At 33.9% G+C, this 22,873-nt stretch overlaps 1 protein-coding gene across 2 annotated transcripts in view; it reads left to right on the top strand.

The window, feature by feature from the left end:
- CNTNAP4 (contactin associated protein family member 4) overlaps positions 1-22,873 on the top strand; it is a 588,793-nt gene that overhangs the window by 375,207 nt on the left and 190,713 nt on the right. For both annotated transcript variants that reach the window (XM_074208780.1, XM_074208782.1), the window contains exons 5-7: positions 13,197-13,400; positions 14,501-14,685; positions 15,861-16,004. In XM_074208780.1, the coding sequence (XP_074064881.1) occupies positions 13,197-13,400; positions 14,501-14,685; positions 15,861-16,004 (533 nt within the window). The remainder of the gene's footprint in view (positions 1-13,196; positions 13,401-14,500; positions 14,686-15,860; positions 16,005-22,873) is intronic.

The following is a 22,873-nucleotide window of genomic DNA, read 5'->3' as shown; positions in this document are numbered from 1 at the left end:
TGTGGTTGTGTTTATCTAGTTCTGAAAGAGGGAGGCTGAGGTCCTCCATTATTAAAGTTTTGCTGTCTCTCCTTGTAATTCACTCAGCTTTTCCTCTAGGAATTTGGATGCTAAATCACTAGGTGTGTATATGTTTAATAATCATATAGCTTCATTACCTATGATACCTTTTAAGAAGATGTAGTTTCCTTCCTTATCCCTTTTAATGAGATCTATTTCTGTTTTTGCTTTGTCTGAGATTAGATTTGTGACTCCTGATTTTTTTTTTACTTCAACTGAAGTATAATATATTTTGCTCTATCCTTTTACCTTTACCCTGTGTATCTCTCTACTTTAAATGTGTTTTTTTTTTGTTAACAACACATTGTAGGATTCTGGTTTTTAATTCATTCTGGTATACGCTTCTGTTTTGTGGGACAGTTTGTCCCATTCACAATTGCAATTAAGATTACTAATTCTATATTCCCTTCCATGCTATCTTTCCCCATTTATATTTTTTCTTTCCTTTCCTCTTATTCCTCCTCACTAAAGTTTTACTCCCTTTCCCTTTAAACTTTTCTTTTAAAATTTAACTTTTAGGTTATTTTCTCCTATACTTTCACCTTCCCTTTTATCAGTCCTTTCTTCCCTTATCTTTTCCTTCCTCACACCCCTTCCTGTAGAATGGGATGGAGTTTTAAACCCAAGGAGGAATGTATCTCATTCCTTCTCCCTGGCAAATCCATTGAATAGAATTTACTCAATGTTCATACCCTCTCTCCCTTCTTTCCTCATAAAATTATCTTTGTGCCTCTTTATCTGGTGTTCAAGTACTATTATTCAGGTGCCATAAATCACAGCTTGATTACTTGATTGTGTGAAAAGCTCCAAGTGCCCTCAAAATACAATTAACATTGATTGATTGCTTGATTGCTTGATTAGCGTCATTGCCCCAAAGTCACTGAGTACCTTCCCCTCTTCTGTATCATTAGAAGTACACTTCTCAAGAGTCTTGAATTATATCAAATTATAATCATTTTTTACCTCAGCCCCTTTTCAAGTACCTTCCAAGGACACACATTCCTTATGAGCCAAAATATCATCCAAAGCAAAATCATTTCATGAAGTATTTGTACCTTCCCCCCCCCCCCCAGGCCAGCATACCATCTCTCACACTTTCCCCTTTAGTTCTCAACCCAGGATACTTAACCCCTTGTTAAGTAAAATATGGAATAAGTCTAACCCTGATTTAATTTACTATAATGACTCAAAGTGCTCTAAATACTGGGATGCTCTGAGGTTTTCTCTTAAGAACTTTACAATTGATTGTAAGGTATGGGAGACACTGACTCATCACCATCCAGCTTATGATTCTCATTAGATAAAAACTTTGTGATCAAAGCAGAATTAAAGTAGTTCAAAGGAAACTGAAAGTAAACACCCTACTTTTCATCAGGGCTTTTTCTCTCAAATATAGTGATATCATCTTGGACCTCTTCAATGGAGAGACAAGAACCATATCTTCTTAGTTCAATCTCTTCAATTATATTCAACCTTTTAAGCATCCTAAGTGAGCTACAATTCACAAGAGTTACAAGTGTTATATCTTCCCTTATTAGGGATGTATACAATCTGATGGTCTCAAATATAATTTGTTTTGATTTTTGTTTCCTTCCCCTTTTCATGTACCCAAGTTGTTTATTTGGTGATTGAATTCTCTGTTCATTTCTAGTCTTTTGTCAGGAAATTTTGAAAGTCCTCTATTTCATTGAACATCCATCTTTTCCCCTGACAATATATGCTGAATTTTGCAAGGTAGTAAAATCTTGGTTGTAGTCCCAAATCCTTTGACCTCCAATATATGGTATTACTGGTCCTCTGTTCCATCAATGTTGAAGATGATATGTCCTATGCATGTCTGATTGTTTCCTTTGTATTTAAATTGTTTTCTTTTTGTTGCTTGCAATATTTTTCTCCTGTATTTTAGAATTCTGGAATTTGACTATAACAACCCTTAGAATTTTTATCCTGGGATCTTTTTCTGGAGAAGTTCTGTGTACTCTTTCAATGGCCATATTGTCTTCTTGTTCTAGGAGATTTGGACAGTTTTCCCTGATAATTCCTGCATGATGCTTTCCAGGTTCTTTTTCTGATCTAGTCTTTCCAGTAGTCTGATGATTCAAAAATTCTCTCCTGGATCTATTTTCCAGGTTGTTGCTTTTTTCCTATAAGTTTACTTTACATTTTCTTCAATGTTTTAGCCTTTTTTTATTTTGTTTGATGGAATCTTATATTCTTGGAGATTCATTGGTTTCCATTTGTTCAATTCTAATTTTTATTTTCTTTAATTAACTTTTGTCTTTCCTTTTGCAGTTGATCAATTTCATTTTTGGAATAGTTATATTCTTTTTTCCATTGGTAATTTTTATTTTTAAAGGAGTTAATTTCTCTGGTCAATTTTTCATAATTTTCTGGCATGGCTCTCTTCTTTTTTCTATTTTTCTTCTTCCTCTTCTCTTTGATTTTAAAATATTTTTAAGCTCTTCTATGAGCTTTTGGGTTTGAGTTCAATTTATAGACTCTTTTAAGCTTCTCCGTGAGCATTTTTTACTCATTTCTTCTTCTGACATTGGCATTGTCATCTTTATATACAAATTATCTTTCTATAATAAGCTCTCTTTTAGCTTTTTTTGCTCATCTTTATTGTTTGAGCTCTGCTCCTGGGTTATAGGGAATAAAAATCCAAGCTTTTTTATGCTGGGACTGGGATCTGATCCATGGTTTGTCATTGGTCAAGATGTTGTCTATGTGGTCCAGGTCTTGCCTTTGCAGAGGTTTATTTCTTCCTTTATGACCACATTCTGACTATGCAGTGGTATGTTCCCAACCCAATCCTGTCTTTTGCCCCAGTGTTGCCAGGTTTCAGATTTTGTTTGGGGTTGGGACCCTCCCTGCTGGCTTGCTATTTAGCTGCCAGAACCAATGCTGTCAAGATCTGGTCTGTACTGTTGCTTAAAGCCTCCCACTGGCTTTCCTGCTCTTCTACCTACTTGGGTTTTACTTCCTCTCTTCCCCCCAAGAGATAGACCTTCACTGAAGATCCTCTACAATGTCTACTGTTGAAAATTTCTTTGAATCTTCTCTTTTTCTTGGTGGGATCTGTAGCTTTAATGTCTGTGCAGAGGCTTCATTTATCTTTGGAAGGAAAAAGCTCCAGAAACATGTTAACTTCACTCTCCATCTTGGCTCTGCCCCAGAAGTCCTTAATTGCAACTCTTAGCAACATTCCTTTTCCAAAGATATACAAGCCATGAACTGGCACCATGATTTTCTTTGGCAATTGAGAGCCACTGACCTTTTTTTTATTAAAATTCTAACATTAATACTGTGACTTATCACCCAGAAATGATCTCTCAAACTTTTTAAATGCCACTCTTCCTAGATTCTTCTGAATGAATTTGTTTCTTCTTCAGAACTTGACCAGATAGCTTGAAGGTATTAACAATAAACAAGTGCATTCCATTTAAAATTTCTTTTTCTTTCAGTACATTTCATGCAAATAATGAGACACCAATTCTAGTAATTAACTCCCATTGTAATTCTATTAAAACATCAACAATAACAACTCCTATAGAAGGATACATTGCCTAATTGTGACCTTTATGGTAAGGAGTAAGTAGTGTGTAAGTATTCCCCCCTTTAAAAGCTATTAGGTTTCAATCTATGATAGAATAACCAAGTTTACAATAAAATGGTTATTAGGTAGAAGAATGCCTTTAGTGTCTCATCTATTCTTCTGGAGGCTCTCTAAGAGGATAACTTCTCATCTGGTATTTTCAAAGAATGAGCACCTTATGTCAGAATCAATCCTCTTGATTACAAATATTGTTTGCTTACAAATCTTGCTTACAAATATTAATGATTCAAAAGATAGAAATGCCAAAGGCAGATAAAATTTCATCTCTGGGATATAGAAATTGTAACCACCTAAGCACCTAAATTATATTTCTCCAAGATTGCAGAAAACAAGTACCTGCTACATATGTTTGAATTTTTTCTATAGTAGAGGTCTGAATCCTAGACAGAGTAAGCACTTCTAGACCCTCTGTGAATAATATGAGAAATAGTCCTTTTTTCAAGACACATGGGATAAAAAAAGCCAGAGATAATATATTAGCTGTGCCTATAAGCCTTTAAAAAACACCTTTATCCACTTACTTTTTTTTTCTAAATGATGAGATAAGATCCCCAGAATTTAGGTCACCTCCAATTGACATGGTAGCAACTTATAAAAGAACTGATAGCCAGAGGAGTAGCTTTGTACCCTAATAAGGACTAAGAACTTTAAAATTTCTGTCTCTGTGTGTCTCTCTTTGTCTATCTTTCTCCTCCCTTGCCCCCCCCCCCCCACCTCCCCATTCCCAGTATAATAGAGGGGCATTGCCAATAGAGACTTCTTTAAAAGATATTCGTTTTGCATGGTTTTCAGCTAATCCTGCCTCTTTTAAAAGGCATACTAAGATAGTTTAAAATTTGAAATATTTCCTCCCTCCACTTTTCCTGGGTAGTTCAATAAACAAGGAAGCACTAAAAAAGAGAGTATGGATCTGACAATTTTGCCCCAGAAGGTAAAATTCGTCTCAAAGTAGGGGCTATGAGAGGGGCTATGATAGAACTTAAACTCCCCTAAGGAAGGAAGGAAGGATGGTACAAAGTCCACTAATGAGACTAGTGAAAGCAAGAAAGAGTTCTATTAAGGCTCTATGCTCAGGTTTTTGACTTGCACAGGCAAAGAGGGAGGTGTTTTGTGAGATAATGAAAAGTCTGAGTCTGACAGGACCTGTAATCCAGTTGTTTTAGTGAGTAGGAGGAAAGCCTAAACTGACCTCTGACCACTGAGCAACTCTGCTCAGTGCCAGTGATCTTACAAATGGCCTTGGGATCTCAGGAGGAGAGATGGGGTGGAGTCCCAAACCTCTATTTTTTTCAGCAAGCTGGTAGTTTGTCCAAATTGGAATTGGTGAGAGTAGAGTATGGGGGGGGGGGGAGAAAGACAACTTGGGAAAGACTGAGAGATGTGAGTCCTGAGAAAGGACTATCTAAGAAAATTAAATTTCAGTACACTGAAAAATAGCAATGATATGGGATCTAAAGACTTGAATTCTATCTACTCCCTGCTCTGACTCTAAGGACTTGTTTCCTCTTCTATAAAATGAAGCAGCTTGATGGCACAACTTATTTCCTTCCAGGTCTAATAGCAATTATAGATGACTTAGACTCTTTTGGGCAACATTTTAACTCAGTCTTATTCTTTCTTTGTTAATTTTTAGATATATCTTTTGTTTTTACATTTTTTTTTTGTCTTTACAATAGCAATCTGTAAGCTCTTTTGAACAATGTTTTACTTTCTAAATTTAGAAGTTGTCTAGTTATCTTGTATTATATCTTATGGTCTTATTTTTTCTGGGAGATCATTTTTTAAAAAATAAAATTATTTTTCTCCCACTCATATTTTAGCCCAAAGGAAAAAGAAAATCAAAGAAAAACTATATAATAAAAAAAATGAGCAGTCAACCAAATTCCCCATGTCCAAAAACCTATGTCTCCTTTTGCACACTCACTCTACCATATTTTCATGAGGTGGGTAGCATGTTTCTTAACTGATCCTCTGGAAAGTTGACCATTTTTTAAAATTATAATTCTTTATTAAATTTTTTAATTATAATTCTCGAAAGTTGTTTGACCTCTGTGCTCATAACCTTATCTCTGCAGTTTCTCTTCAAGATCAGGTATTCTAACATATATATAGAATTCATTTTTATTTGTAATATCTTTCACATATGTACTTTTGTCTCCTGGCACTGCTACCACCCTGGTCCAGGACTAATCACCAAATGTTTGAATTATTATAATACTGGTTGATTTCCTTCCCTCAAGTCTTACTTGTCCTATTCTAAACCATTCTCCACTCAATCTTCAAACTTTTCTTAAAATGTAGATCTGTCCATGTCACTTCCCTACTCAATGAACTCCAGTGGCTCCCTAGCAAATCCAGAATCAAATATAGTATCCTTTTAGTTTGTAAATTAATTAAATAATTAATTTTCATCCATTTGTACATGCAAATTTCCAATTTACAAAATTTCCCTCCAACCTCCCTTCCCACCCCCACCCCCCCACCAGACAGGGAACAGTCAGATCAGCATTTTATATACATATTTTGTTAAACATATTACAAATTAGTAATTTTGGGCATGAGTAATTCCGATTAAGAGAAAGAGATACATAAAGTATTCATCAGATTCAGAAGGGTGGGGTTTTTTCCCTTGTGTTTTGTTTTGTTTTGTTTTTCTTCCTCTGGCTGGGGATAATATAGTCCACAATCAGTTATATATAGCTGTCCTAGCTCTCTGGAATGTCAAGAGGAATTTGTTCCATCAAGGTTGTTCATCTCATAATAATGTTTATGTATACATTGTTCTCTTGGTTCTGCTCCCTTTGTTCACCATCAGATCCTATAAATCATTCCATGCTTCTCTAGAGTCTGACCAATTATGGCTTCTTATAGAATAATAATATCTCATAGTATTCATGTACCATAGTATCCTCTTTTAAATAAAGACCTTATAAACTGTCTCCCTTCCATTTTTACTCTAACTCTTTGATCCAATGACTCCTTTGACATTCCTGGAACAAGACACTCTACCTCTAGACTTCAGATATTTTCTTTTTTTTCCCCTGGGACTTATTTTTTTTTACTTCCTTTTACTTAATTTAATTTTTTCCACTTATATACAAAGGTAGCTTTCAACATTCAACCTTTGCAAGCTTATGAGTTCCACATTTTTCTACCACTCTTCCTTCTTCCCCCTCCCCCAGGGCAGAGAATAATTTGTTATAAATTGTCCATGTACAATAATGTTTAACATATTTCCATAATTAGTCATGTTGTTAAAGAAGAAGTAGAACAAAGAGACCAGGAGGAAAAAAAAAAAGAAAAAGCATAAAATTTTTTTAAAGTGAGCATGGTATGATTTCCTCTGCATTCAGATTCCACAGTTTTTAGTTTTTGTTTTTCTGGATGTGGATAACATTTTTCATAACAAGGTTCTCAGGATTGTTCTTGATTATTAAACTACTAAGAGGATCAGCATCCTTCATAGTTCATCCATAAAGTCTGCTTACTTCACCCAGCATCAGCTCATGTCTTTTTGTGCATTTTCACTGGCTACCTCTCATTCCTGAGAGTCTCTCCCTGTCTTCTCCATTGCTTGTCTTCCTTGGCTTTCTTAAAATCCCACCTAAAATTTCACCTTAGGATTTCTTCCTCAATTCTAATGTTTTCCCTTTGTGAATAATTTCCTATTTCTCATGTGAACTTCTTGAAAGCAGGAAATTCTTTATACACTCAATGATTAGCACACTGTCTGGTACATATTAGGAAGCTAATGTTTATTGACTCACACACACATATATATATATATAGAGAGAGATAGATACATATATATCTATATCTATCTATCTATCTATCTATATATATATATATATATATATATGTTCCCATTCATTAATCAGAGGTCTTTCATTTCTAACTTTTCAAAAATTCCATTCATTTTCTTAAATTTTGAATTCATCCTTTAGTTAAATTTCACTGGGCAACAAATGGGCATATTCAGTCACTAATTCTTAGTTTTTTAAAAAATTTAATGACAACATTAATAATGATGATGATGATAATAATAATAATAACACATAGATAACATTTACCTTGTGCCAGGAAATGTCCTAGGAAATGACTGAGGCTTGTTTTGAACTCAGGTATTTCCATCTTAAGTCCCAGTGATTCATTTATTATGCCATCTAGATGCCAATTTCTCTTTCTCATTCTTTTTCTATTTTTCTTTAAGTGTTTGGACACTGTCAATCATTCAGAGAGTATATGTATATATATATATGTGTGTGTGTGTGTGTGTGTGTGTGTGTTAGTATAAAATACTAGGTATATATGTTCCAATATCTTATGGTACTTTTTAGCATAGATGTTATCCCTATCTATATCTAGATTGTATTGATTATTTATTAATATTGTGTTTTTTGAAATCATGATTTATTCTACAAAGGAATTAATACTATAAACCTCTCAGATTAAGAATCATTGCTTTATAGAGTGATCAAAACATATTAACATAGAATCTATTCTATTTTATTTATGAGACAATGATAGTTAAATGACTTGCTCAGGGTCGTATAGTTAACAAGTATCTGAGACTGGATTTGAATTCAGCTTCTCCTGACTTAAGGGCAAGTACTCTATTCACTGTAAAGTTTAGAAGCCACTGTGTTAAGTTCCTTTTAGACTAGCTGCTCAGGATGTGTTAGGTTCCTGCTGGCTAGTTTATCTTTACCCAGGCGAATGCTGAAGGGGCAGGAGACAAGGGTGACAAGGATGACAAGTTCTCCTTAAAGTTTTCCTAGTTCTCCAAGTACTCCATGATCTCCCAGATCTCCCAGATCTCCCAGATCTCCATTTATTTACCAAAAGTAAGTGCTTAAATATCCTCCCCAGTCCCTGGTCCACTCCCACTCCCATGGCACTTAGTAAAATAATGCTCTGGTGCTAGAAGACACCAAATGATAAAGGTTTACAGTACTCCCACACACAAAACAATCTCTTATATCTCTGTGAACATAGAATATTAAAAAAAAGTAGAAATACAAAATATCCATAATCATCTGGAAAAAATATCAAACTTCTAATAATCATAGGATTTAAAATTAAAATAATGCTAAGTAATTACATCGTAGTCATGACATTCACAAAAAGTAACAACTGAGAAAACTTGGATAGACTGTGTGAGGACAACCAAAGGAATTCTAGGAGACAGAGCCAAGATAGAGAAGTAAAAGGAAGAAATATGAATTCTCCCACTAAAGTTCCTCCAAACAGATATATATAACACACTTGACTGAATTCTGTTTAGGAAATCCAAGAAAAAAAATTACTATCAATCCTCTTTATAGCTCAGTTCAGCACAGAGCTTTGAGATCACAGAGAGAAAGATCTGCAGATATTGGGGATTAGGGTCTGACCAGTATTTGGATAAGTAGCATTCCAGCACAGTGATGTGATAAAACCCTTAAAAATTATGTTTATAGAAAATTAATAATCAATTGATTAATCAGATTAGCAGGCAATCAAGAAATTGATGGTCATTGTTTTTTCCTGGTAACTAAAGACCCTAAGGCAAATCCTGAAGCACCTTAAAACTGTTATGACACAGGAGCTCCCCACAAGTAAAAATCAACCCTGAATGGTAGACATTTAACATAGAGGTAGTCCTCCAAGAACTTGACTTGTTCATGAGACTCAGCAGGTTCAAGGCTTCTGAGCAGGGGAAACAATTTTCATCCAGACCTCTTCATCAAGTTTTCTCTTTCATGACTTGATGCCTTTAACTTCTAATGGAGAGGATCAAGGAGAGGAATTCTTCCCTCAGGCAAAGACTCTCCTAGACTGGATTCTATTTATAGTCTTTTAACAGAAATTTAGCCTCTTAGTTGGGTGGAGTCCCACCCAAAGTCATTAAGAAGCATGTGCTTTGAGGGCTAGTAGTAATCATTCAGCTACATTCTTCAGAAATTGACTGACCTTTTCATGAGTTATGTTTTAACAGAAATAAAAGGAAGAGGGTAGATCACAAATTGATAATTAGTTATTAAAATAATATTATAATACTAATTACTTATGGAGAATTTGTTTACCAAGACAAAATATGTACCTGATCTATAAGTGAGACCTTTTAAAGAGTGTAGAAATATGTGATACCTATTAGTTCTATGCCTTATTACTCAGTTTCATGTCACAGATTCAGGCCAAATAGCTAGTGGCAGTCCAAGGTGAAGAGTAGTCTCTGCCGTGGGCTGTATACTTATCAAGGAATTTTAAAAAAATAGTAATTTTGTGGGTCAAATCTCCCTCTCCCCTGGAAAAGAGTAGACTTAGTTCCAGCTTCTAGTTTTTCTGAAACCTTCAGATAAATAACCAGAGCAGGAACTCTACATGCAAGGGGAGCCTCTGCCTCTGTCACTTTGAGCTATTAGTGTTTTCTAACTGACTGATAAAGTCTGAGGTCAGCAATAGTCACTGTTGTTCAGACCCAAACTTGATCCTGGAACTTGTAAAACTCAATGATTGAGGACAGTGATCAGACTTTGCCCTGGATAGTTTGCCAAGGGTTTAAAACCCTGAAAGCTTGCTGGTCATTAGTCTAAGGGTTTTTGGATTAAATTGGTAAGTGTAAAGATAAGTAGGTATATGTATTCACACAAGGTGCTGCCCTTCTATCAAAGTTTAAGAATGAAGTAAAAAAAATGAATATTACTGATAGTTACAATAAATAAAAGACTCATTTATGTAGCACAGAATTATCTTTATCAATGATAATTTTGTTTGGTAAGTAGTATAAATAAAACCATGTATATTACATATTTATATTATATATGATATTTTATATATATATATATATATATATATATATATATAGAGAGAGAGAGAGAGAGAGAGAGAGAGATACATATATGTGTATGTTTGTATATTAGTAAATCTTAATAAAGTGCTCAAAGCCCCATGGCCCATTGGATAGGAATTAAACTCAGGTTATCTGTCTCTAGGAAATTTCCATGATATCACCCTGAAAATCATGGAACTATCATAATTGTATTGCAAGCATTATAATTACACATTGGTGATTTTTACAGGTTTTTCAGTTTGTCTTCTCTGTGTTTTGAAATATGATGAATATCATATGGTTAAACATCCAGCAGTAACTGATACTAATATGTTGCATATTGAGTCTAGATATATTGATGAGTCAATGATAGCTAACCTTCTTAAAGAAAATAGAATCTTTTTTAAAGACATAGCTTCATATTTGAATTGCCTTTGTTATGTTTTTAGTGGCCCATTTTTGTCTGATGGAAGTGCCTCATGAAAAAGACTTTGCTATTTCAGAGTAATATCATTGAAGAGGAAGAAGAAACACTAGGCAAAAGGAATCAATCACTTGATATATTCAGGAGAAAATATCATTGATATTTAATTGTTATAAGGATTTTTATTAACAATAAATACATCATTTTTATCATTGCTTTGAGGAATATATATATATATATATATATATATATATATAAAATCCTTTGCTATAAATTTGATATCATGAAAATTTGTAAATATTTTTATTTTACATAAATGTTTCTATATGAACATTTAGTCAATTCTAAAATGAAATAATTAGTTCACTCAAGATACTTTTAGTGCAAAATATAATATTTATTCCTTTTAAACTTATACTTCTTAAGTATTAAATATGTTAACAAGATATGGAAAAACATACCATAGCATTTTCAAAGGGTGACTATAAAATTGATAAGATTTTTGAAGGTAGCAAATATAAATGGTTCCTTTTAAATATGATGTATTATATTTCATGCACATGAGATGTGGAGACTTTTCTTCTTCGCCTTCTCTTCTTCCTCTTCCTCAATTACTTCTCCATCTCATTCTCCTTCTTTCTCTTTTTCCTCCTTCTCTTTCTTCTCCTCTTCCTCCTTTTCCATCTCTGCTTTCTCCTTCTTTTCTAAGATGAATAATGTTGGTAAACATACTATTTTCCACTGGCTTGAAAGAATTCACTGAACAATAGGAAAACAGTTTTCATTGTATTGGATTTTCCTATAGCTTCATTTATTCACTAAAATATCTTTTAAGAAGTTACTTTTTTCTTCCTATGAAGTATAAAATATACTATGAGCTTCTATATCTCATATTCCTTTGTTCATTCTATAAGTTATTTTGATAGAAGTTATTTTACAATTTCTAGCTTTTTTTTTGAGGTAAACTTATATGTAATCTTGACGTTTACTAGATGAAAAACTTAAATTGAAAGGAAAGTAGTTTCTTAGTTATGACCTTTCTATGACAGAACAATTCTTTTACTGATTATAAAGACTAACAAGTCAATAGAAAAGATTTAGAATTCATTATGACAATATTTGTACCTAATGTTAAGAATGAAAATAGGTCACCATAAAAAATGCTATCTTCTAGTCTATAAGGATCTTTAAAAGTCCAATTTATATAAATCAAAATAGATTATCCATTCTAATAATCTTTTGAAATGAGTCCTGAATTGTCTATAGGTAGAACAGCATAGAAGTATATATATGAAAATAAACCATTTATTTAAAATGTCCACTGTCAATTTAGTTTTTTAGTATTAGATGAGGTACATAACATTTGAGGACATCATTCAATCTTGTAATAGATAAGAAAGCTTTCTAGGCTTTCCATTTTTTTATCCGGACTTTTGACTTTTTTTTTCAACTTTTCACTTTTTACTGAATAAAACAACTGATTATAACTAGAAGAGGAGAAACTTAGATCACAATTTGGATAACACATTTTATTTTAATTTGTAAAATAGGGAAATGAATTGAAAAAGAAAGCTAAATCTTTTTGATAGATTATGTTAGAATAACATACTCATGACTACTTTATTTAGATTCATCAATTCCTGATATCAAGAGATGAATAAGATGACAACAATCTCTTTTTGCCTTTTAATGTCTATGACAAAGGCACAATATCCCATTATAGATTAAGAGCTTGTTTAGAAGTCAGGACAACCTAGCTTCAAGTCCAGCTTCTGACACATACTGCTTAGGATCCTTGGGCAATTTATTTAAACTCTATTTGCTATTAGCTCTCTATGACTGTAAATTGTAGAAAAAGTCATCAACCTATATTGTCAGAGAACTTCTTTACCAGTGAGTTCCCAAGGGAATCACAAGTTCATTCTACATTGTCAGTTCCTATCCTCTAACATGTAAAAAGTAGGTATAATATAGTTGCTAAAGTGTTGGCCTTGAAGTTAAGAAGACATGAATTCAAATTTCATCTTTTTTATACAGTGATTTTTTTATGTAATTCACTTAGTTCCAAGTATCCATCTTTATTAGATCAGTTTGTAATCTGTATTTTCAAAGGAAGTTTCTTAACCAGAAATTCTATTTACCAGTGAAATCAAATTTCTAGTTATATAGTATATACATTTATAGTCTGTAAGGAGAGTCTTCATATGTCTTCATATGCATTTTTATATTTATTAAAGAAAAAAACTTTCACATTTAAAATGATCTTTTAATATCTTTATCTCTAGGATCTGAAGTGATGGATTTTGATGGAAAAAGTTTCCTGCTCTACAGATTTGATGAAAAATCCATTAGGCCATTAAAAGATGTAATTTCTTTTAAATTTAAAACAATGGAAAGTGATGGAATTCTGTTACAAAGAAAAGGACAAAATGGAGATTATATCACCCTGGAATTAATAAAAGGAAAACTCTTCTTATTCATTAATTCAGGTAAAACCATAAAAATAGTACATTTTCTGGTTCAGTAGATATCACTTAGGTTAAACATTATAGGCATGCGATGTACCTGAGTGTGCCAATGTATCTATACCCCACTCTCTGCGTATATATTGCTAAATTTCTTTGCATATATTCTTTTAAAAATTCAAAAGCTTTTAATTTTTGTAACAGGTGCCCAAATTTATATATACTACTCCTGTTTATACTTGGAATTAGTCTGATAATGGGAAAAATAGATCATTTGCTGATCTCATGAAAGATATGCATATAATTTTGTTGTAATATCATGACCTCAAGAGTAGATGGTCCTAAGTTTTTTTTTAAATTGATATAATATCTTAATGTAACTTCATCAGAGTTTGGAATTTTAAGATGAGGAAGGGTAGAGTGCCATACCAAAAAGCACAGAAATTAAAGTTAACATAGAAAAAGTAAAGTAAGTCATCCTCAATGAGGAGGAAACAACCAAAATGAGGAGAGCCAAGTAAGAATGATGGGTAAAGGACAGAACAGATGGGGAATTTGGGGAAGGGGATATCAAATCCCAAAATTTCCAGTGTGATTTTTATAGGATTATCTGTGTCCAGCAGGAGTAGATATCTTGGAGAGAAAGGGAGAAGATTAAACTGATGTTCTATTCAAAGTTTAGGGACTGATATTTAGCTATGTTGAAATGGAGCACCTAGAAAATTGGGAAACTACTTGGTATTCAACTCCTCACTGGAGAGAAAAAGGTTACTTCATGCTCAACTTTGGGTAATTTAGGGAATTTGAATATTCCCACCATCCTCTTTATTTAGAGCAAAATGAAGGCTATTAGTCTTTCCTTATACTTTAAGATCTAGAAGTCTAGTTTTTTCTCTTAAATATCAAATATACAATAACTATAGGAAAAGACCTAGGAAGGCAGCAACAACAGAGTTTAAAAGGTAGTATATTTAATGCTTACTTAAAACAAGTTGGCCATTTAAACAGGGGGGGAAATAAAGGAATTGTAATCACCATGATCAAAACTGAATCACAACATGGTAACTGTAATTTTTTAGTGCTGAGCTGAGTTTTTTTTCTTTTTTCCCCCCTTCTCTCTTAAGGTGATACTAAACTGCATTCTACTAACAGCCTCATTAACATCACAACGGGTAGTCTCTTGGATGATCAACACTGGCATTCTGTCCTTATTGAGCACTTTAATAAACAAGTAAATTTTACTGTGGATAAACACATTCAACATTTTCATGCAAAGGGAGAATTCAATTACTTGGACCTAAATTATGAGGTGTGAAAATTACCTTTCATTTAATAAAGACCTTATGATTTAACTTCACTTCAACAAGCAAAAGAAAACAAGATTTTATGGCATTATCCTTTCACTGTAACTAAAATTTTTTGCTGAAATTTCTATAGAATAAATAAAAAAATATATTTTATTATATTGTGGCTCCTACTGCCTAACATTATGGCACTTTATTATTATATAGATAATCTTTTTATCCAAGCACGCAATGAGACAATTTCATTTTCAGAAAACATCTCACAAATGGTGAGAAACCAATATTGAAAAAGACATTTAAAAATTTACCTTTTGGAAATCTCACTAGTATTAAATCAAACATGAAGAATTTCCTCATGTTTTAGTGAACTCCTGATAATAAAAAGTCACCTGTGAGAACTCATAGAACTCAGTAGCATATTCCAATTACATTATTTGATAAGACAAAGAAAGAAAAATCAGTGTGTGACTGTTATACGGCTTCTTAGATTTTTTTTTAAAAGGACTGAGAACATTTTCAAACCTGCCTATTTAAAAGTGGCTAAATTGCACCAAAACATAATACCTTCTCTGTCCAATCCTTTGCTGCTCATCTTTATAAAAGCCAGAAATATAAATCCTATTGTTCATGAGGCATGAAATGGCCTTGACAAATAAAATGAAATGAACATTTTAGCCCTGTATCAGATTTACCACAGTCAAATAGAAAATAATTTATCAATAGATTGGCAAAGGGCAGCAACCTACAATTTTACACACAGACTAAAATGTATATACATCAAAACCCTGTCCAGATAAGGTTTGTTATTACCCTGATAAATGAGGAGCAACACCAACCCCCAACCCATTACCCTCCAAGTAACTACATCCAGTAAAAGTCTGTTAGCATACTAAAAAGCCTCTAAAATTGGGGTAATGCTAGCCCCTGAAATATGTTATTAAAGGAGTTTCTATGGACATACACTTGGTAGGTCTATGAATCTCTCCTTTAATTGTCATACTTAACCTTTGTTTGATATGACCACATCTGACAACAGTGAAAGGCCATAAAGCAAAATAATGGAAATCTGAACAATCCGTGATTCTTTTTGGCTGTATTTGAAATGTTTATTGTCTGTGTAGCAAATAAGTTGTCAGAAAAATTATTAAATGGTTTTATTGATGTCTGTTTTCTTTCTAAGCTCAGCTTTGGAGGGACTTTAGCAGCTGGAAAATCAGTATCATTTTCCCATAGGAATTTCCATGGCTGTTTTGAAAATTTGTATTGTAATGGAGTTAATATCATTAATTTGGCCAAGAGACAGAAACCTCAGATCTACATTATGGTAAGAAATCCAAAGACTAGAAGGTGGGGGGGGGGGGGGAAGGGATATGAGGAGGGAGGTAAGAAAAAAGGGAAATAAATTGAAAGTGAGAGAAGGGAAAGAGACTTTATTTTCTATTATATAAGGTGATTATTCATATCTTTCCCATTTGATCTAATAACACATTTCTAGCTCCACTGGAAAGTTGTGTGGGAGGAGCAAGGGAAGTAATTGAGTTAAAGAAGAATGGAAAGTAATTATAAAGGAGATTCGGAGTTTTTGAATAACTATGAAAAACATATGGAGGGCAGTTATAGAGATCTTGACAAATTGGAAAAGGACAATGGGAAACACATGCTCTAGCAGGACTAAGCAGTATTGAAAGAAGAGGGGAAGTAAAAAGAGATGAATTTAAGATGGGGAGTGGGAGCCAAAGAAGAAGTAGCAGATCTCAAAGAGGAAAAAAGAAGTTGGCAAAACAGCATAATAGTAAGTTGGTAAAGCAAAGTAAAAGGTTGACACTACAAGAGAAAACAAGTTGGTGTGTCTGTCAAGGTGATGACAAAGTTATGACAGAGGTGACAGTGATAATTCTGGAGGTAAAGACACTAACAAGTAGTTTTGTTAGCTTTTTTAAGAGGAACTATTTAAAAGGAAAACAAATGACTAAGAATCTCACATCTAGAAACTATAAAGTACTAGAAAAGTTTTACAATGCCCTCTATAGCACATCAAATATCCAGGAAGTGATAGACAGAAGGCACAGAGACTGGTGACCTTTAATAAATACTCTCTGTTATTTACCTTGAGTTGAGTGCTTTGGGGTTACCTGACACCTCAAAGAAACTGAATCCTAGTGCTTCCAATTCTAATCTAACCTCACATTTCTGAGGAGCAATTCCATTTTTGTTCTAGTTTAAAGGATTCTTCCCATCAAGGGTGAGAAAATGAAAAGATTCCCAGACTGCAACCCGGTGTGAAACAGATAATTTTATTCTCAAAGGGCTAGGAATAATGAATCATAAAACAATTAATCAGTTGAGAGGTAAGCCTCCTTGGGACATTCATAACAAAGTTCCCTATTAGCAATTTTATATTTCATCTCCACTGAATTTAGCCAAATAAGCTCTTTTCTTACTGATGGTTTTTTTCTTTGTGTGCAGCTCTTTTCCTCTCATCCATTTTTTCAGCCTTTATCATCCATCACAGTTGCCTATGTCATTGCTCTAGTAGTGACTGTCCTGTTGCTCAGGTGCCCAGGTTGGGGAAAGATACAAGATCTTACAATCTTCTGTACCAATGGAGAAATTTTAAAAAAATGAGTTATTTGGGGAGCCATCAGTTCACGGATTGCAGTCTGCTAAGGGAAAGGTCATTGTTCTATCATGTACCCATAATATCTTAGATATACTTATAGGGACAAATTTACTTCCATGTTCTGGGATCTCTACTTCATCTTACTTGTTACCTATTCTCTGCACTTTTAAATAGATATCTGAAACTATGTTTTATTGTAGGGTCTTTATTTCATTGTGTTTTTTTTGTTTTTGTTTAGTTTTGAATGCCGTTCCTTCTGAATCCAGAGCCAATACTCCATCCACTGTGCCACTTAGCTGCCCTCTATTATATTGTTTTTTTCTCCAGCATAATTCTGGGTATTTCTAAGTAGTTTTCCCTCTTCTATTCTTTTCTGTTCTCTTCCCTTTCCTTCCCTTTTTCACTTTTTTCCTTTTCTTTCCCTTTGTATCTAAAGTTATTTTCATAAAAATTTCCAAGACTTCATCTAAATCTTGAGTCTTATACAATGTACTTCATCATCAGCACCACAAATCAGCTAGTATAGTAGATAGAGCAATGGGTTTAGAGTCTGAAGATCTGATTTCAAAATTTGCCTCAGACATATAGCTAGGTGGTCCTGGGCAAACATTTAACTTCTCTTAGCCTCAGTTTCCTCATTTGTAAAATGAGGATTATATTAGCAACTGCCTCTTTGTTGTTGTGACTATCAAATGAATAGTATGTATAAAGTACTTTTAAAAAGTCTGATTTGGGGGCAGCTAGGTGGCACAGTGGATAAAGGACCGGCCCTGGAGTCAGGAGTACCTGGGTTCAAATCCGGTCTCAGACACTTGGTAATTACCTAGCTGTGTGGCCTTGGGCAAGCCACTTTAACCCCATTTGCCTTGCAAAAAAAACAGTCTGATTTGCTATATTATTCTTATTACCAAAAGTATTTCAATTATACTTGTAAGGATGGTATTCCTCTCCAACTCCAATCAATCAATCAACACAAGAAAATTTCAAATATGTAAATAAGGTGATTTATACCCTGTGATGTCTTTATGAAGTATAAATTTTTCATTAAATTAAGAAAGAAAATGATTGATTGAAAGTATCAGCTTGTTGAGCCCAGAATAAAATGATCTTCAGCCTAAAGAATCCCACAAGCTGTTATTGCATTACCAATTTCATCTTTTAAATCTCATTTAAAGTATATCTTTAGTTCTCATGGCCAAGACATTTTTTCTTTCTTGGAGGCTGTGCTTGTAGTTGTTGTGGGGTTATTCTCTTCTCTTATATTTGCCTCTTGACTTTATAACTAATAGTATTTCTTTATTTCATTCAATGTTTTCTTGTCATATATTTTCTCCCTCATTTTTTAGTTTGCAATTGTGTATTCAGGGTAATTTCCTCTTCGATGACTTGAGTAAATGCTGGTCCTTTTCACTTCTGTAGTCCGGATGTTACTGCTATTACTGATTCTAATTGAATAATTGGCATTAGACCCCACCCACTACCTTAGTCTGTAGTTTGTATCTCATTCTGGTTCTATACCCAGACTGTCTCCTCCTGATATGATCCTAAAGGTGGAGTTGGTTCAATCTCATGCTCTAACCTTGGTTGACTTGTCCCAGTGGCATATAACTTTTCTCAGGTCTGTTGCATAGCAATGTTTGTCTCTAGTTCTTAGGAACTGAAATGATCCTGCCAATTTCTGTGACTCCTAGAAGCATGTGAACATGTCTTTCTGGGTTTTATTTAGGGCTTGTGTTGCTTCCACCTAAGTTCTGACTGAAAATTGGAATTTTTGAATACCTGCAGATCTCCACCTCTTCTTCTCTCAATGTGATGGCTGACTCTGATTAACTTTAGGCCCCATTTCAGAAACTTGAATTGGTTGACCTAGCAAAATTCCTTTCCATAGTTTTACTAACTCCTGGTCTATTTGCCTGACCTTACCCTGGTTTCTATGTTGTTGTTCTCCAGTTTTATTAGACCCTGACCATCTTATGTCTTTACTCTAATTTTCTGTTTCATTGGTCTTTCTGGAATCATTTTCAGATATTTTCTGGAGATTATACAGGAGAACAAGGATTCTTTCAAAATTTTCATTTCACTGTCTTTACTCAAAGGCCAGTTTCTCTAGAGTTTAGCCAAGTATTTCACAATTTCTCTTGTTGCTAATGTTGGTGACAAATGTAGAGCTGTGTGACAAATGACAGTTTATTTCGATGGAATTAAAACTCTTCTTTTCTAGAAATGTGCAAGCAAAACTTGGATAGCCAACTATTAGATATATTTTATTGGGGATTCTAGTTCTGATATGGAATAGAATAGGTAAATTCAAGGTTCCTTTCCAACTCCAAGATTCTGTGATAGAATATATTGTTACATAGAATACATTGCTCTCCTAGCAATTTTCTCTGTTTTCCCCGATGACTTTGGGGGAATAAAAAGAGACTCAAATAAGTCTTAGGTCTAGAAGAACATCCTGAAACCTGGGGAACTCTGTGTAGCATCTTCCTGGACTTTTGGTAGTGACCTAGCTATCTGATTAAGTTTCCATGGTAACTACTCAAGGAAAAAGAAACTAGCCCCAGTCAAGTTACGGTAGTTTATGAGACAGGTTCTTCATTTTCACATAAAAAAGAAACCAAATAGAGATTTAAATGTTCTTTTATGTCAGAGGCTACATTTTTCATGGAACTCTTTGTTATTGCTCCCAGTAGGCCAGTTTTTCTGCCTGCATAATTTCTCTAATTCTTTATTTAGGCTCTAATCACCCACATAGAGAATAATCCCAATTTTCCAGAAAGTAACTAAGTATCAGTCATTGTTAGAATGAACAAACCTATCAATTTGGTATGGTTGTTGCCAATAATTTAATATCAATTAGGAATTATTAAACTGCTGTGACTACATATTTTCCCAAAGTAGTAATATTGGTTGGCTTAAAATATAGTACTTTAATATCAAATTCTGTCAGGGGAGTACAATAGTGTAATGTTGAGAATTATGGACTCAAGAGACTTCTGATGGTTCCTATCTGAGTTTTGCCACTAATTTATTATACTCCCTTAGATAAATCACAGTACCTTAGTTTTCTCATCTGGATATTAAGTGGAAATTAGGATCTCTTCTTATTCTAAAATTTAAGCCTAAGGTGTTTTTTTTTCCACTGTCTGTTACTATGAAATTTCAGTTATTCGAGTCATGAACAGCAGAGATTTAGTTTAAAATTTAAAAATAACTTTAATATTCAACAGTATTATGAAATATATTGCTTTTTCACCATTCCAAGAGAAATTCTAGTTGTAATTTGTATTCTTCTAGAGAATACATGTCTGAATTCATTTCATTATGAAAATTAGATATATTTATTCAGCCTGCTAAAGCAAAATTGAAGTTATTCTGCATTATACATACAAATACATACTCCATTCTAGTCAAACTGCACTACTTGCAGTAGTACAACAAGACATTCCATGTCCATTTTTTATTTATTTGCACCACTAACTTTCCCCCTCTACCTGACATCTGTCACCTTTTCACCTCTTCCCCTTTAAATCTTCACCTTCTCTTTAAGGCTTGTCACCTCCTTTCCAAGGCCTTTCTTGGGGACTTCTGCTCTTCTCTCTCCATTTAAAAAAAAAAGTTTTATTGATTTTTTCTTTTCTTGTACTTCACAGTGGTTTTAACCTCCTCTTCTTTGTGATAAAACTTGAACCTCCTTGTGATAAAGAAAAGTAATTAAATGAAACACATCAGAAGCTAACCACACCTGGCATGTACACAATGTGCAGTCCTAGAAATCCTTGGTCCCTTTGCAGTGAGACAGGTGGTAATATGTCATTATTTTTTCCCCTTAGGATTTTGACTGTGAATTCTTACCCTTCCCATTAGAATGTGAATTTATAAAATAGCAGAAACTCATTTTCTGTCTTTATATCTCTAATACCCCATACAATATTTTCCATGTTGCAATTGCTTCCTAAATGCTTGTTGAATTATACAGATGTGTGTATGTGAATTTTATTTATTTCAAATAATTTAAAGATCTTTTTACCACTCTGTAGTGCAATCATTACTGATCACAACTGAGCAGAAAAGATACCAGCACATTGACTGTTAAGTTTTAAGGAAGATATTTCATTATACACTTAATTATGCTTTTATCAAATTCTACTGCCAGTATGATTCATTACCAAGCTTAGGTATTGTTAGTCTCATTACTTTCAATGACTTCCTTTTGCTTCCAAGGACAAAAATAGAAACCTCTGGCTTTTAAACCTTTACAAACTTCCTTTTTCCTAGCTTCTTAGTCTTCTAACATCTTATTGCCCTCCATATACTTTGTTATTCAATGTCTCTGGCCTTTTTATTTTTTTTTTTACCTACAGGCCACACACCATCAGACAATGTAGATTGAGTTCATGCCTATCTCCCATCCCTGTAATGCTATTCCTTCTTTTCTCAACCTCCTGGCTGCTATGGCTTTGTTCAAGTTTCACCTTATATTTTGCAATATATCTCTGTCCTATTCCTTCTTAATCTTAGTGCCTTCCATCTGAGGCAACTCTCTCCTCAATTTATCCTAGATAGGTCTTCTTGTACATCATATTTTGCATGCATTCCTTGAGAGTGGTTTCTGGTTCTCTCCCCACCCCCTTTGTATCCCCAGTTGTTAGAGTAGTGCCTGACTTTGCTCTATAACATTATACATTTACTTTTATTGGAGGTGAAATGGGAGTCTTGTGAAAAGCCCAGATGGAGACATTTCCCCTCTTTAGTGCTGTAGAATCAAGCCTCTATAGGACAAGGAGAGGTTAGACCCTATGGTACTTAAGAGGGAAAGTTCTAGTCCCAGTGCAGTTAGAAGTTAAGATGCAGGTAAATTAGTGATGACAGTTGACTGGTAGACCCTGATTGCTGGCAGTTAGAGCATAAAGACTTGTTTCAAGATTAGCAGAAGCTAAGAAGCAACTGGCAAGTCCAGTGACATATAAAAACATCATTATTGGAGGCTTTTTGCTTCCTCAGCTCTGAAGGATCCATCATCCATATAATTTGCTCCAGTCACAATTATGAATTGAAAAAGGAGACAAGCAGGAGGAACACTGAACTCATTATGACTATCAGTTTATTTCCTTGAGCTGTATTTAGTATTTTTATCTTTGCACCCTAACAGTCTCTGCTTCTTTATTTACCCTTATATCCCAATGGTGGGGCAGCTAGGTGGCTTAGTAGATGGAGTTTCTGACCCCGAGACACAAAAACTCATTTCCCTGAATTCAAATTAACCCTCAGACACTTATTAACTGTGTGATTCTGAGCAAATCACTTGATCTCTTTTGGATCAGTTTCCATACCTGTAAAATGAGCTACAGAAGGAACTGGCAAATTACTCTAATATCTTTGCCAAGAAAATCCCAAATGGTGTAACAAAGATCAGAAACAACTGAAAAGATTAAATAAAAGCAACAATGTACCCTTCCTAAAATATGACACCATAAGACAATTTGAAACATTCAGCTCCCAGCTTAGAAACTACATGATTCTTTTTCATACTGGGTCATTTAAATTCATATATTGGAAAGTTGCTACATTTT

This window comes from Macrotis lagotis, chromosome X (assembly GCF_037893015.1).
Source record: "Macrotis lagotis isolate mMagLag1 chromosome X, bilby.v1.9.chrom.fasta, whole genome shotgun sequence".
Classification (NCBI taxonomy): Eukaryota; Metazoa; Chordata; class Mammalia; order Peramelemorphia; family Peramelidae; genus Macrotis; species Macrotis lagotis.
This window is presented reverse-complemented; position numbering and strand designations above follow the sequence as displayed.